The sequence below is a fragment of the Leptinotarsa decemlineata genome, unplaced genomic scaffold, assembly GCF_025532065.1.
Source record: "Leptinotarsa decemlineata unplaced genomic scaffold, Ldec_3_MD MMD2_P_RNA_scaffold_2, whole genome shotgun sequence".
Lineage (NCBI taxonomy): Eukaryota > Metazoa > Arthropoda > Insecta > Coleoptera > Chrysomelidae > Leptinotarsa > Leptinotarsa decemlineata.
The window spans coordinates 428,831-442,210 of record NW_027412529.1 but is presented as its reverse complement, the minus strand read 5'-3'; the positions used below and the strand labels follow the sequence as shown (position 1 = coordinate 442,210).

General features: G+C 36.0%; 1 protein-coding gene across 1 annotated transcript in view; it reads right to left on the bottom strand.

Annotated features, from left to right (window-relative positions):
• LOC111507795 (uncharacterized) overlaps positions 1 to 13,380 on the bottom strand; it is a 28,430-nt gene extending 15,050 nt beyond the window's left edge. The window contains exons 1-6 of the mRNA XM_023163151.2: positions 13,137 to 13,380; positions 8,909 to 9,049; positions 8,474 to 8,765; positions 5,269 to 5,510; positions 4,715 to 5,047; positions 3,318 to 3,674 (exon numbers count right to left, since the gene is read on the bottom strand). Coding sequence (XP_023018919.2) covers positions 3,318 to 3,674; positions 4,715 to 5,047; positions 5,269 to 5,510; positions 8,474 to 8,765; positions 8,909 to 9,049; positions 13,137 to 13,271 — 1,500 coding nt within the window. The 5' untranslated portion in view covers positions 13,272 to 13,380. The remainder of the gene's footprint in view (positions 1 to 3,317; positions 3,675 to 4,714; positions 5,048 to 5,268; positions 5,511 to 8,473; positions 8,766 to 8,908; positions 9,050 to 13,136) is intronic.

Sequence of the window (13,380 nt, the reverse complement as noted above, 5' to 3'; positions counted from 1 at the left end):
GATAGGTGTCGGTGCAGGAATTTTTACTGAAGTATATTATAAAATTATCATTATTATCATTTTAATAAAACGCTGGCGGATTTTTGAAATATAATCAGAATTTTCATCACAAATGAGATGGATTTTTTTTCATTTCAAGTAGATGGAGCCTAAACTATTACTATATGAAACATAAGAAAATTATAATATATAATAGTTTGGTCAATCACAGAACAATAAAAACAGAAGTGATATTTTCACAAATAATTTGCAGTAGCAGGACTCAGCTGGTAAATCTCCTTCCACAGACGAACTCTATCATCTTCGGGATTAGTTTCCATGACGAGTTCTTTTCCGATATCCAAGATATTCACGTGTTCTCCATCCACAGGTTTCCACTGAATATTCAAATCGTTTTTCTCTGGAGTCGGATTTCCATACTTGGCAAATTCGTCCATAATTTCAGGAACCTCCGCAGACAAACCATTTCGACCTCTCCGATTTCCACGTCAAGACCTAAGCTGTGTTTAAATAGATAAGCGAGATCTTCCCCATGACAAACACCTGAAAATAAAATCACAGAAACTATTCTAGCTGGAAGTTTTCACTTTCATGAGAATAAGCTGAATTACTAATTTTCCCTATGATTAATTTTTTTCAAACATTTATGACTGTTATTGATAACTGAATGAAACATGTTGTGAATTATTTTGATTTTTATATTCTCCCTTTTCCTCATTCCTTCTATTCATTAATCACCTCTTCCATGAAGCCCCTTTTTAGTCACAACAAATGTTGAAACAACTAGGAACAAAAATTTCTTCTCATAAAATATGAAATACTACTGTATTCAAATTTTCTTCACTTTCTCCACCAGTCAAGTTTTGTTGAGCAACACAGAACAAAGTAATAAAGCACAAGTATTAAGACGGAACGATGAATTCTTGCCTGTTTCTCTTGTATTACTATCCAATGAAATTCAAAATCTGAATCTTGCGGTATTTATTCTATGGCGTTGACAATGACAAACGACAAAACACATGTTATTCATGTAGGCAACACTGTAAACACAAAAATTTAATGTACGATATTTAAAGCGCATACAATTTTCTGAGTTGGTTACTATGTTTATTTGTCATTAGTGTCAGTTGTCATGTTAATTGTTCACACCGTTACCTCCACTAAATACTAAGACAAATGGAAAAAATGAAATAAAAACAACAAATAAATCTTAGTAGTATGATAACTGAAGCTAATGACAAATACACATAGTAGCCAACTTAGAAGAAAATACATGTGTAGACAATATGTAGATAATGAAGAGTACACTGCAAATGGCTTTCAAACAGCAAATTAATTCTTCAATCAAAGGAAACATAACAAGACTATGGGCACGAACATTTAGTCCTGACATTTTGTGTTCTGGACAATGGTGAAATGCGCTTTGTAAAGACTGTTGCAGTTCTGTTTTTGGGATCATCGCTTGTTTTGGATTCCATTCTACACCCGAGGTTTCGGATCTATCTTCAATTTGCGAATTAATTGACCTTATTAATAAGTGATGTGACCCAATGGTTACCAACTGCGGTAAAATAATGACATTTGACATTTGCTAATGAATAAATAACCTATCTTTCTGAGTTCCTTCTGCATTTTCATTTTTGGGACAGACCATCTTATATTTCTTCATAGCTGATTCTTCATTCTGGAGCCCCAACTTCATATGGGACCACTGGAAATCTCCTTTCGGCCATATTCTGGTAATCAGTTTCTCATTTACCAAAAATGAAAATATAGAAGGAACAAGGCTATGAGCACGAACATTTAGTCCTGCCATTTTGTGTTCTGGACAATGGTGAAATGCGCTTTGTAAAGAGTGTTGAAGTTCTGTTTTTGGGATCATCGCTTGTTTAGGATTCTTTCTACACCCGAGGTTTCAGATCTATCTTCAATTTGCGAATTAATTATTTCTGAGACGTTGAATTTATTTGGAAGTGATGAACGTTCCGGTAATGTGAAATGGAAGTGACTGATATTACGGCTACGTAAATTGTTTTAAGATACGGTCTTGCTCGTTGGAGAAAAAATCATTTTTGTTTATTGCTTTGGTGAAGTGAGAAATAATCGATTGTTTCGGCGATCTGAATATAATTCGGTACTGACTAATATTCTGGCGACATGAAACTATTTCGTGATCCTAACGTTTCGCGTGAAAAATGATTTTGTAGTGACCAATATTTCGGTAACGTTAAATCATTTTGAATCTAACGTATTTAAAAAACACTTTATTGTGAGATTTTTACTACACGATTTCACAAAAACGCAACATGTGTTTCGCCATACAATGGCTTCTTGGGGCGTGTCTTTACTGTAAAGACATTCTTATTTGTCTTCTTCCACGTAATGTAAATTTGGGAAATTTACTTGTTACTGATGAAATATAATGATAACTGCCATGATGAACATGAAAAATATTGAAAACGTTTGTAACTAGAATCTTAATAACAATACTATTGCACACTAAAAAAGTAATAAACAAGTTATACCTGGTATATCCTGCATTTTGAATAGTTTCTTCGCTATATTCAAATTGGTTTCACAACTCATCCGGTATAAGAAAATTGGATAATGACAAGTCCTTGCATGATTAATAACGGACGATAATATGCCAATTACGAAATAGTAATCACTTAACAACTGAAAATAAAAAATAATACATTATAACTTGTTTCTGATAATCACTCTACAGTAGATTTTCTGGGGGGACACACCACCCACTATTACTACTACTCTAGAATCCACAATGCCGGAAATTACTTTTCGACAACGTCTAGTTGGGCTAATTTTGAAACAGCTCAATATCAACAAGGCGTCTGGTCCTGATGAAGTGCCCGTCATCGTACTTGAAAAGTGCGCAAATGAACTTGCACCGGTATTTTGCAGACTTTTCGACCTATCTTACAAGTGGGTTTTTCCTTCTCGTTGGAAGATTTTTTGCGTTCAGCTTATTCCCAAAAAAGGCAAGAAAAATCTTGACCGTGTGTTGCATGAGAGTTTGCTGGCCAAACTTAGACGCGATGGTTTGTCGGATCATTTTTGTGCATGGCTCTCCAGCTTCTTGAAATAATGTTTCCTGCAAGTGGCCATCGATTGATATCTCTCGAATACTTTTATCATCAACGCTGGTATTCCCCAGGAATCCATATTTTTTCTAACTCTCTGTCATTCCAGGACATCGACTACGGATGCATATTTTCACCGACAGCAGGAGATTGCATATCTTAATGATGATCTAGAAGTGATCTCGAACTGGAGTGAAAGTAACCAGATTCAATTCAATGCCATGAAAACCCAGGCAGGAACCGGATATAATAATGTAAGGACAGAGAATTCCGCTTTTCACTTCGATAAGTTTGTTGGGGGTGAAAATGCACTCCAATATGTCTTGGCACAATCATGTGGCTGGAATTGCAAAGGCTACTTCTCAAAAGCTTGAAACACTGTTCTGAACCTGAAAACTGTACACACCTCAGCAACTTTTGATCCTTTATAAAGCCCAGATCAGACCTTATTTGGAGTATTGCTCTCATGTACGGAGTTCCGCCCCTAAGCATATGCTGAAGCTGCTGGATTCCATTCAGAAAGGAGCCATCCGCCTGATTGGAGACGTGGACATCACTTGCAACCTCGATAGTCTGAAACATCGAAGAAAGGTTGAAGATTTGTCACTCTTTCATAGATACTTCTACGGGAGGTTTTCAGGTGACTTGGCACATTTGATTCCAAGAAGAGCGTACATATCAGAAATACGTGACGGACTGTGGCTGTTTTGAGGATCACCTCAGTACACCTGGAACTCCACTGTTTAAGATCTCTTTCATTTGGAGAACTGCGTTTATGTCGATTGAATTTCTTGAGAACGTTTTCCCAAATGTATTTAATCTTCAGCGTTACCAACCTGACTCGCTACTTTCGCCCGAGGCACCGCTCTTAGAGTGCCTTAAGACTTTTCCTGCAGTGGATATGTTCTGTCCTTGAGAAAACAGTCGAGGTATTGAAGCAAAAGTTACTCTTCTTTTGTGTTAACTGCCTGAAGTGCTTTGGTCATTAGCCTAAGTCCGGCCATACACAGACCACATATTTGCAGTTGAGGCAACCACAACATTGTGGTCACGTTGACTGCACTCCGCGGTTGACCCAACCACATTTTTGTGGTTGACTTGCAGTCATATAAACCGCGCTTGCAGTTGAGGCAACTGACATCAAACATTTAATGCAGTGATACCAATATGAGAAAAAGTACACCACGGTGTACGCGGTTGGGTACGACTGCAAGTTTTTGGTTAGTGTACGGCGGATGCCGCGATGACATCTCGGCGGAGATCAGCAGCAAGTTGACTGCAGACGTCCGTTTTGACTTTTGTGAACGCCTGTATACGTGTAGTACAGTATTTATTATGGGCGGCTTGAGTTCCCTGGAACGCGACTGCAATTGTGTGGTCGATCCGACCGCAAAATGTGGCTCGTGTACGGGCGCTCTGTCACGTTTGACGTTGACATAGAAGCTGTCTCTCAAAATAAAATATTCCTAAGAAAAACCCTCTGAAATGAACAGTTCAGGTCGATAACTTTGAGTAATATTACTTTGAAAGTGTATTTTCAAGTGCAAGGGTTCACTCTTCCCAGCTGGAAAAATGATAAAAAAAATTGATTGAGAGTTAATGGTTGAACTCACCAACAACTGGTTCTTGGCGTTTTCTCCCTGGAAGTAAAAATCGGCAATTTTTTTACATATTTCCTGACTTGTAGGACAACCTCTTTCTAATTTCATGTTCGGTGGCACGATATCTTCCAACTTAGGTTGTTCGTCCATCTTTCCAGCCTTCCCTTCTTTGGCCATTTTTTGAAAGACCTTGAAGATTATTCCTTCGTTGGAAGTGTAACCCCAAATCATGGGTACTTTGTTATATTCTCCGGAGATAATGACTTCCATGGGATCTTTGGTGAGGAACGCAGTCGGATTTGGTTCTTCTATTACAGGACCTACGACTCCAAGCACAGGTTGAACCTAACGAATGAATAAAATGAAATTGGGTCTACCATAAGTGGATGCTCAACAAATAAAACAGTTGCTATTGAACTCCACCCACATAACGACAAAGAATTGTCGCTATATGGGTCTTCAACGATATCTGGGACAGCCTAGCAACTGAAGAGATCTTCGAAAATGCCTTTCTGATGTGGCTACCCTTTTGAAAACTCGATCAACTGAACCAAAAATCCTCTTACCAGCAAAAATCTCTCTTGGTACTCGTACAACTCACTGACAGACATGTTCTTCAAAACTTCCAAAGCAGTCTTCTCGTCTTTGATGCCTTTCTCCATAAAATCCAAGAATTCGAATATGTTGGGATCCATCAAGGCCCAAGGGTTCAAAACCGAACCGCTTTGTGGAATGGCCTTGTGGAAAAGACCCTTCGAGGCCGGTGATAAGATGTGGTAGTGGACAGAAGCGCCTCCAGCACTTTCACCTAAACGATAAATAACAATGTCTGTTCTTTTTATTTCTTCATAATATAAATAGAATATATTATATGTATTTAACTATTTCTTTATTTCACAATAGTTGAGAGTTGTCTAAAATAATCATTGATTATTTGTCAATAGAATATTTATTTATGATAGGATTGAAACAAATGAATAAGACATGGCGCAGTCGGTTGGATTGATGGAAATGTTATTTTTTCAAAACATTGGGCGGTAATTTTCTGAAATTCACAACATATCTTCGCTAAATATAGCATTAATAGGCCTTTTTATCATGTGACAAGCTCAAACGGGTTGCCATGTTGATTCATTTGATATATTTTATTGTTTATTATTTGTACTCGGCCTGTTTTTCCATCAACTTCATATAATGCTTATGTCATAAGCAGACGCGATGACATTCGCAAGCGTTTCAGCGCTTAATTTGATGCTGATGTTGAACTCTATTTCACTGCAGGAATTATATTTGTATGTATATGAATAGCAGTGCTGCTTCGGATAGTGCATGCATTAAGTAATAAAACACAGAATAAGGTTGATTCTTGAAGAAATTAAAAATTTAAACTCGGCTGGTTGGGATGACATGAGCATAAAGGTATTTACCAAGTTGCCCAACTACGCTATCACCGCTTTGGTAGAAGTTATAAATACAAGCTTCATAACGGGTGTATTTCCGGCAAGTTTAAAAACAGCATTTGTTATTCCTTTGCACAAAGAAGGCGACACTATCAATCCTGCCAACTTCAGGCATATTTCTATGCTACCTACCCTTGCAGAGTTCGAAAAACATAGAAGATGCTGCATGAAACTGCATGATTTGATTAGCATGGATATTGTTATTTAATATCTCAAAAACTAGCATCATCACCTTCAAGTGCTACACACTAGATATCTACCTGGGTACTCAATTAATAGAAAAGAAAAAGCAAAATTTCTGGGATTACAAATTGATAAAAATTTGGATTTTGAAGGTCACATAAATAACCTATGTAAAAAAATTTCATCAGGATGCTTAGCAGTCAGAGTATCAGTAAATGAATTGGGCACTAATAAGGCAAAAAATGTGTACTTTGCTCTCATCGATTCCCATCTGAGATATGGTATCTGTTTTTGGGGAACGTGTTGCCAATACATGTTTGATAGGGTGTTTGTACAAAAAAGAGGAATTAGAAATATGTATAGAGTTGGATTCAGGGATTCCTGTCGATCTTTATTCAGAAAGCATAACATCTTGACCTTGCTCAGGAGCGAGAGCTTCTCAACTCCCCAACTCCTGATCCAATAACTGAACCTAAAACTGAGTTGTCTCCTCAAGAGCGGGGTACCTTATAAAACAGCCTTGCACCGGCGTTATCCAATTTGGTACTGAAGAGCCTTAGGGAAACTGTCTTAAGGCGAAACATCGATGTATACCAGTGAGGCTGACAGTGTTCCATGTAAGTGCAATTTGTTACCATTCATTTAAAGTAGAACTTATGTGAATGATATCTGATTTTTTTATTCCACAACGAATGTTTGAAATACAAACTGTATAATTCGGTGTTCATATAGAAGTATTCGTTTCGAAAGAATTTTTTTTCTTTCGTGTAATTCAATGTTTATATGGAAAGTAGCTGTTTCAGAAGGACTTTCTTTCAGTTTGTGTCTGAAAATTACTTCTTTGCATGATCTACACATCCATGTATAGAGTTACTTATTTTCAAATTGATTAATTCCTTCCTTGCTTTGGAAGATTCCCTCATCCTTTTTTTGTATCAAGATGGAGTAGTAGAAAGCCAAAAATTTTCTTTTCCAAAAAAAAGGATTGCTTACTTTTGCGATTTTGTTAGATATGTCACGTGGTCGCGTGACGTAACAGTGATGACTCTGGATTGATTCGGTACTGCACTTTTAAATTAAAATTAACAAATTTCAGGTAAATCCCTTATTGAAATATTATTTTTATATAGGATTGAATACTTGATATAAATGAATTAATACTAAGTAAAAATTCTTCTTTTGTGGATGATAGGGCGAGCTATTTTGCCCTTTTTGAAAGTAAGAGGTTTCATCAGTTTTTTGTTATGTTCGTGTAAACTGTAACTCCCACAAAAATTTCGTGATGAACTTTGTTTTAGATAATAATATTATCTAAAAATGTTTTCTATAACTTTTTGTTCCATTTTCTATAATGAACGCTCAATAATAAAAAATATATAAGTAATAAATTGTTTATAGTTTCAACAACTTTTTTCATTTATCTGACAGAAAATACATGATACGGTTTTTATTTTTTATGAGAAATTTAGATAGAATAATTTGACTTGAACTTTGTTCCATAAATGATGAAATCCATAAATCTACAATTTAATATATTATAATAGTACATTAGAGCAAAAAGAAACTGCTTTATGCAATAATCAAAATTTGAATTAATTTTTTTTTTGCATGAATGTAGAAAAATTAATTCAAAGGACTAATGTATTACTTTATTGAATTTTCGATTTTTTTTTCTATCATCAAAATTGTTTAAATTTTTTCTTTTGAGTGAACTATTTTCGTCAGCCTCTAAGTTATTATATTTCATTCTGACAATTGTTCTCAGTTTGCAAAATTCAAAAATAATATTTAAAGGAAAATCTTCTCTTTTTGCAGTTTTTTTTAATGTCCTTGCTTTTTTTATAACTATTCAAGTAAATACAACAAATGAGGTATCGTTGGAAAGAGAATTTTGTGCCCTTTCAAATGATATATCACTCGACCCCACTTTCCATTTAAAATTTTAAGGTTGTTACTCACCCTCGCTAGGGGGTTGAAGGCACAAATAGGAAAATACATCTAAAATGTGTCCTCCTCAAAAGCAAAATTGACCTGTCCCAGCATTTTTGCGTTAAGTTACAAAAAAAGGAGAAAAGCAAGGTGCATACACCTTGTAGCAAGAGCTACAACCGTACACACCACCACCTACCAAATATCGTGACGTTGTTGGGGTCCCCGTTGAATTGTTTTATGTTCCTCTGCACCCACTTGAGAGCCAATACTTGATCCTTAAGTCCAGCGTTTCCAGGCACTTCCAGCGAGGGGTCTTTAAGCCTCAAGAATCCCAAATAACCCAGGCGATAGTTGATCGTCACTAGGACTACGTCTTCGGTCATGATGTATTCAGGGCCGAACATTTTGGTGTCGTTCGATCCCTGAGTGAAGGCTCCACCGTGGATCCACACCATGACTGGTTTCAATGTGGAGTCCTCTTGCGGAATCTGAGAAGTGACACAGGAGATTTAATTTCTCAAAAGAGTGTGAGTAGAGCCTTGAAGATGATAGCACAGCCAGCTACCGAAAGCGCTCGCATATAATAAATAGTAAAATGAATATTATGAAGTTGGAGAAAAAATATTCTTACCGTCCTCGTGAAAACATTGAGATGCAAACAATCCTCAGATCCTTGAATAGCTCCACTGACCATAACCTCCCTTTGTATACACGCGTCTCCAACTTTCACCGTTTCTTTTATGCCACTCCATGGTTCAGCGGGTTGGGGAGCCTGGAAAATGTCACAATATTTGTTAGAAAATATTGCTCTTTTATTATATGGCTCTTGGGCATTGTTCTAGACTTTTTCGTAACCCAGTATGTGTTCTACTTAGGTACGAAATGTTTTCTGTCTCACTGGAAAGTTTGACGTCGCCACTTTGTATATTAATCATTTCATTCATGATTACTTTCTTTGAACCGATAAAATGTTGAAAAAACTGCAGGCTAGGCCAGCAAAACCATGTTTTTCAGAGATTATTCCTACTAGACCTGTTGAAATGAACCCAATTCGATAGAAAAGACATACTATCTAGATTTCATCAGTTCGGACTTCCATTGTCTAATATAATATGAATTGATTTGAAATCCCTGAAAAAAATTAATAAGATTAACCGAAAAATAATAATTTTAATAAACAGAAAACTGAAATTACAAAGAAATAACATACAAGCAACAACAACAAAAAAATGAAATATCAATACAAGCTGAAAATTAAAAAAATAAATAATATTATTAACGAGAATTGAAAATTACAAGATTCCAAACCAAGTTGTGTTACGACATTTCGATTGTTAGTATCCACAATCGTATTCGGGTGATAACTGAACTCATTCCTCCGAGATCTGACTATTAATGGGTCATTCGAGTGCTTTCATCTATCCCCTCTTCCCTCTCTCCGCTTCATTGGTTTTAGTGGGAGATGACCGTTTGGCGGGAGTTGGTCGTTTTTCGTTTGATTAGAGGTTTCCATATGTTACGTATCTCTACGCTTACTTGGCTAAATACGTTGTTGGACAGCGTATACGCGGCTTCTTTGAATTTTCTCCTAATAATAGGGGAGCCCAAGCGGGGATATCGGGATTTACTAAAGCGCGGCAGATTAATATACAGGGGGATACCTTGTACCCGGTTAAGTACCTCCACCAAATATGAGCCTCATATATAAGGCCGCCGGTGAAGGATAAAGGATCAGAATAGTAAAAAAAATGATCATCAGAAATTCTCGAGCGCGTCAGATTAAGGTAGGGTGAGTTGATTACCTGCTAAAAAGTGTATATTCTATTAATCTGACAATTTGAGAGTGACGTAAAGAAAGGGAAGGCGGAAAAGTTGAAAAAAAATAACGTCATTTCTACATTCTCGAGCGTAGCTATTTTTTTTATTTTGAAGGAAATAATTCAAGGACAACGAAAACTATATAATCTGACGAATTCCGCAAGCCGAAATAACAAACATTCGTCGATGAAGTTTAACGCGTGCAGCTTTGTGATACCTATATTTCCCTCTCCGAGTTTCTATTACTCTCTTACTCCATCCGTCCCCACTCTCTGATCAGCTCTGTTGCCATGACGCCATCACAGCTGATCACAGCGACTCGTTCGTGATGAAGATGATAATCAATTAATTGATGGATGTAACCATTACTACGTGGTAGGAAATCATAATGAAGAAAAGAAAAATTAAACTTCCTATGTTTTTTTACCACCTTTATTTGTAACTAACGTTACTGCAGTTCCCTGCACAAATAAAAGTGGTAAAAAACATAGAAAGTTTTATTTCTCTTTTCTTTATTAATTAATCAATTGATTATAAAAATTGAACTTTTTTGAGCATTTTTTTAAAATTATTGTTTTATAAATACAAGTATTCTACTTAAAAAAACATAGACTTTTTTATTTGCATGCCATTTCCTGAGCTTTTCGATTAATTAAGTTCAAAAAAAAAATATTATTTTTGTCAGATTAAGCGAATCCCGCTAGATAATCGTCAGATTATGAGACAGCACGTCTAAAACATAAAGATGAACCATATATATCCTAATCTGACGCGCTTGAGTAAATGGCGAATTTTTTTTGCACATTATAATAATGGCCGCGAGTTTGCGTCAGATCGAAATCATCAGGTTATTGAATGAGATCCTTTTTTTTTGTTGCACTTTACACCCACTTAGAAAATCTGACGTGCTCGATTAATTTTTTTTTCTTTTCATATTTAACCCTTACGTATAACCACCCACATCATGCAAACGATCAGATTAAAATACCAACATTATCAAAAATACGTAGGACATTGATGGTATCAATATCTGACGCGCTCGAGTATGTCCATTCAACAGTATATTTTTACATATTTAAAAATCTATAGCCGCTTCCCCCACCGATGAAAAGGTGGGGGAAGCCTTCACACCTTATTCCTGCTTAATTGACACTTTTCAATTCAACAATCAACATTTTTCTTTTAAAACAACTCAATTTGAAAACGATTGCTTCTTCTGGTGACATTCTAAGTTAGTTACTAGTGACATTTCAGAAAAAAGCGGTCGGTATTTGCCGCCGCCTACTATTTCAAATTCATAGATTTGGATTTTTAGTTTGACGTGAGTGATTAGAAAAAACAATTTACGATCTAAAGAATGAAGGCAAAACACATTTGAATTACTTCAGGAATATTGACATCATCAGTCGTACCAACTATGCCATTAATCTTGAAAACGTAAAATACAGAGATATATAACCAAAAAGCAGCACCGTACATTTTTATTGGAAAAATGTTGATTGTTGAAGTGAAAAGTGTCAAGAAAGAAGGAATAAGATGTAAAGGTGACGTAGTAAATAAATGCTTGTGTTTTTAAATAGTTTATTTTGTGAAAAAGAAGGCTGAAAAGTTGCCCTTTTCTGTACTTTGAAGGGCCGTAACTCTGTAAATAAGGGAGAGCGCCGCTTTTTTCTTTTGGATTCGTAATCTACGCATCAAAATACGTAAGTACACTTAAAAAGTTTTTCAAAATCGCCGGGTGCCCTCAAAACGAATATTACCAAATATTTTCACGATATCTCACACACACTTTTATTTGAATTTAAAAGTAGGAAGCGCTTATAATGAAAGACCCTATATATATTCTACACATTTTATTCAACACATTCTTAAAATAAACTCGGAAAATATATACATACGAAATCAATTCATATGGTTCACCTTCAGGACGTATATAAACATATACGAGTACAGGCCGTTTTTAAACTAATACCACGATTGTTATCTCGGAAACGGGGAGACCTATAAGATTGATTTAATTGGACAAAAGTTTATTATTTTGGAAAACTAGAATGATATCTTTTTAGATAAAGAATATTTGTGCCTTGCACTGCTGATAATTGTTCAACATATATTTACACAGCACTCATGTCCTGGTTATATTGAAACATTACACTGTAACTATAAAGATAATAAATGAACTGTGAAACACTCATTATCGATAAATTTTAGAAGAAATTTTAGGAAAATTCATAAACCTCCCATAAACTAAACTCATTCTAAAATTCAAACTCGGTAACGTCAAATTTGCTGTCATATATCACTGGTGCCAACCTAGTTTGCAACCACACCTTCTCCCTTTCTTCAGGTGCCCCCTCGTCGAAAGTCGACTGTATTTCGCAATCTTCTCTATATAGTAATTCTGGCCCGAACTTAATACAAAAATTGATTCTCACAGTTATTTTAGAAATTCAAACTTTCGCGTTTCAAGTCATAATTTCGAATTCAAAGTCGAAATGTTGAAGCTTGGCTTTCAAATTTCAAAATTATGACTGACCTCGTCGAAATTTCGACTTTGGACTTGAAATTACTACTTTGATATCGAAATTTCGACTTGAATCTCGTAATTTCAAAATAACGACTTCAATCTCGTCTAAATTTCGATAATAATTTCGAATTTACGAGTTTGAAGCCGGAATTTTCAAGAAACAAATAATGAAAATATGAACTTCCCGCCACATTCAGTACCCAGAAAACCTTATTTGAAAGCGAGATAACAAAAGTACCACGAAGCACAGTTTTTTGGCCATCCAATTTAGTAATTTGTAATACTCTGCGTATCTCGATTTCTTCGTGTCGCTTTTTCCACTTTCTTGCAATTCTCTCGTTTTGATAAAACGCCTTATACTCCGTTTACAATCTTCAGCCCGAATTTCAATGCGGTATACCTATCTGTGGAAATACTTCACCAAGCCCTTGACCTTTGGGAAGAGTTTACAAAACTCGTCCCTAATGAAAACATTTCGCCAGTAATATTATAATAAATCCATTTCATAACTTACCTTGAATCTGAGCTCTCCAATTGGGGGTTTAGCGTAGGGAATGCCGAGGAAAGAATAAAACTGACTCCCGTCAAAATCGGTCTTAACGCAACCCCTGACTTGTCCCTCCGAAATAGTGACTACTGGCGACGCCATGTTTGGCAAACTAAAAACACGATTGTCAGGTGGTTCAGACGAACGATGCGACAACTTGAAGGTTGCACTGAAGAGGGTTTCGGATAACAGACGTGTACGTATATGATAG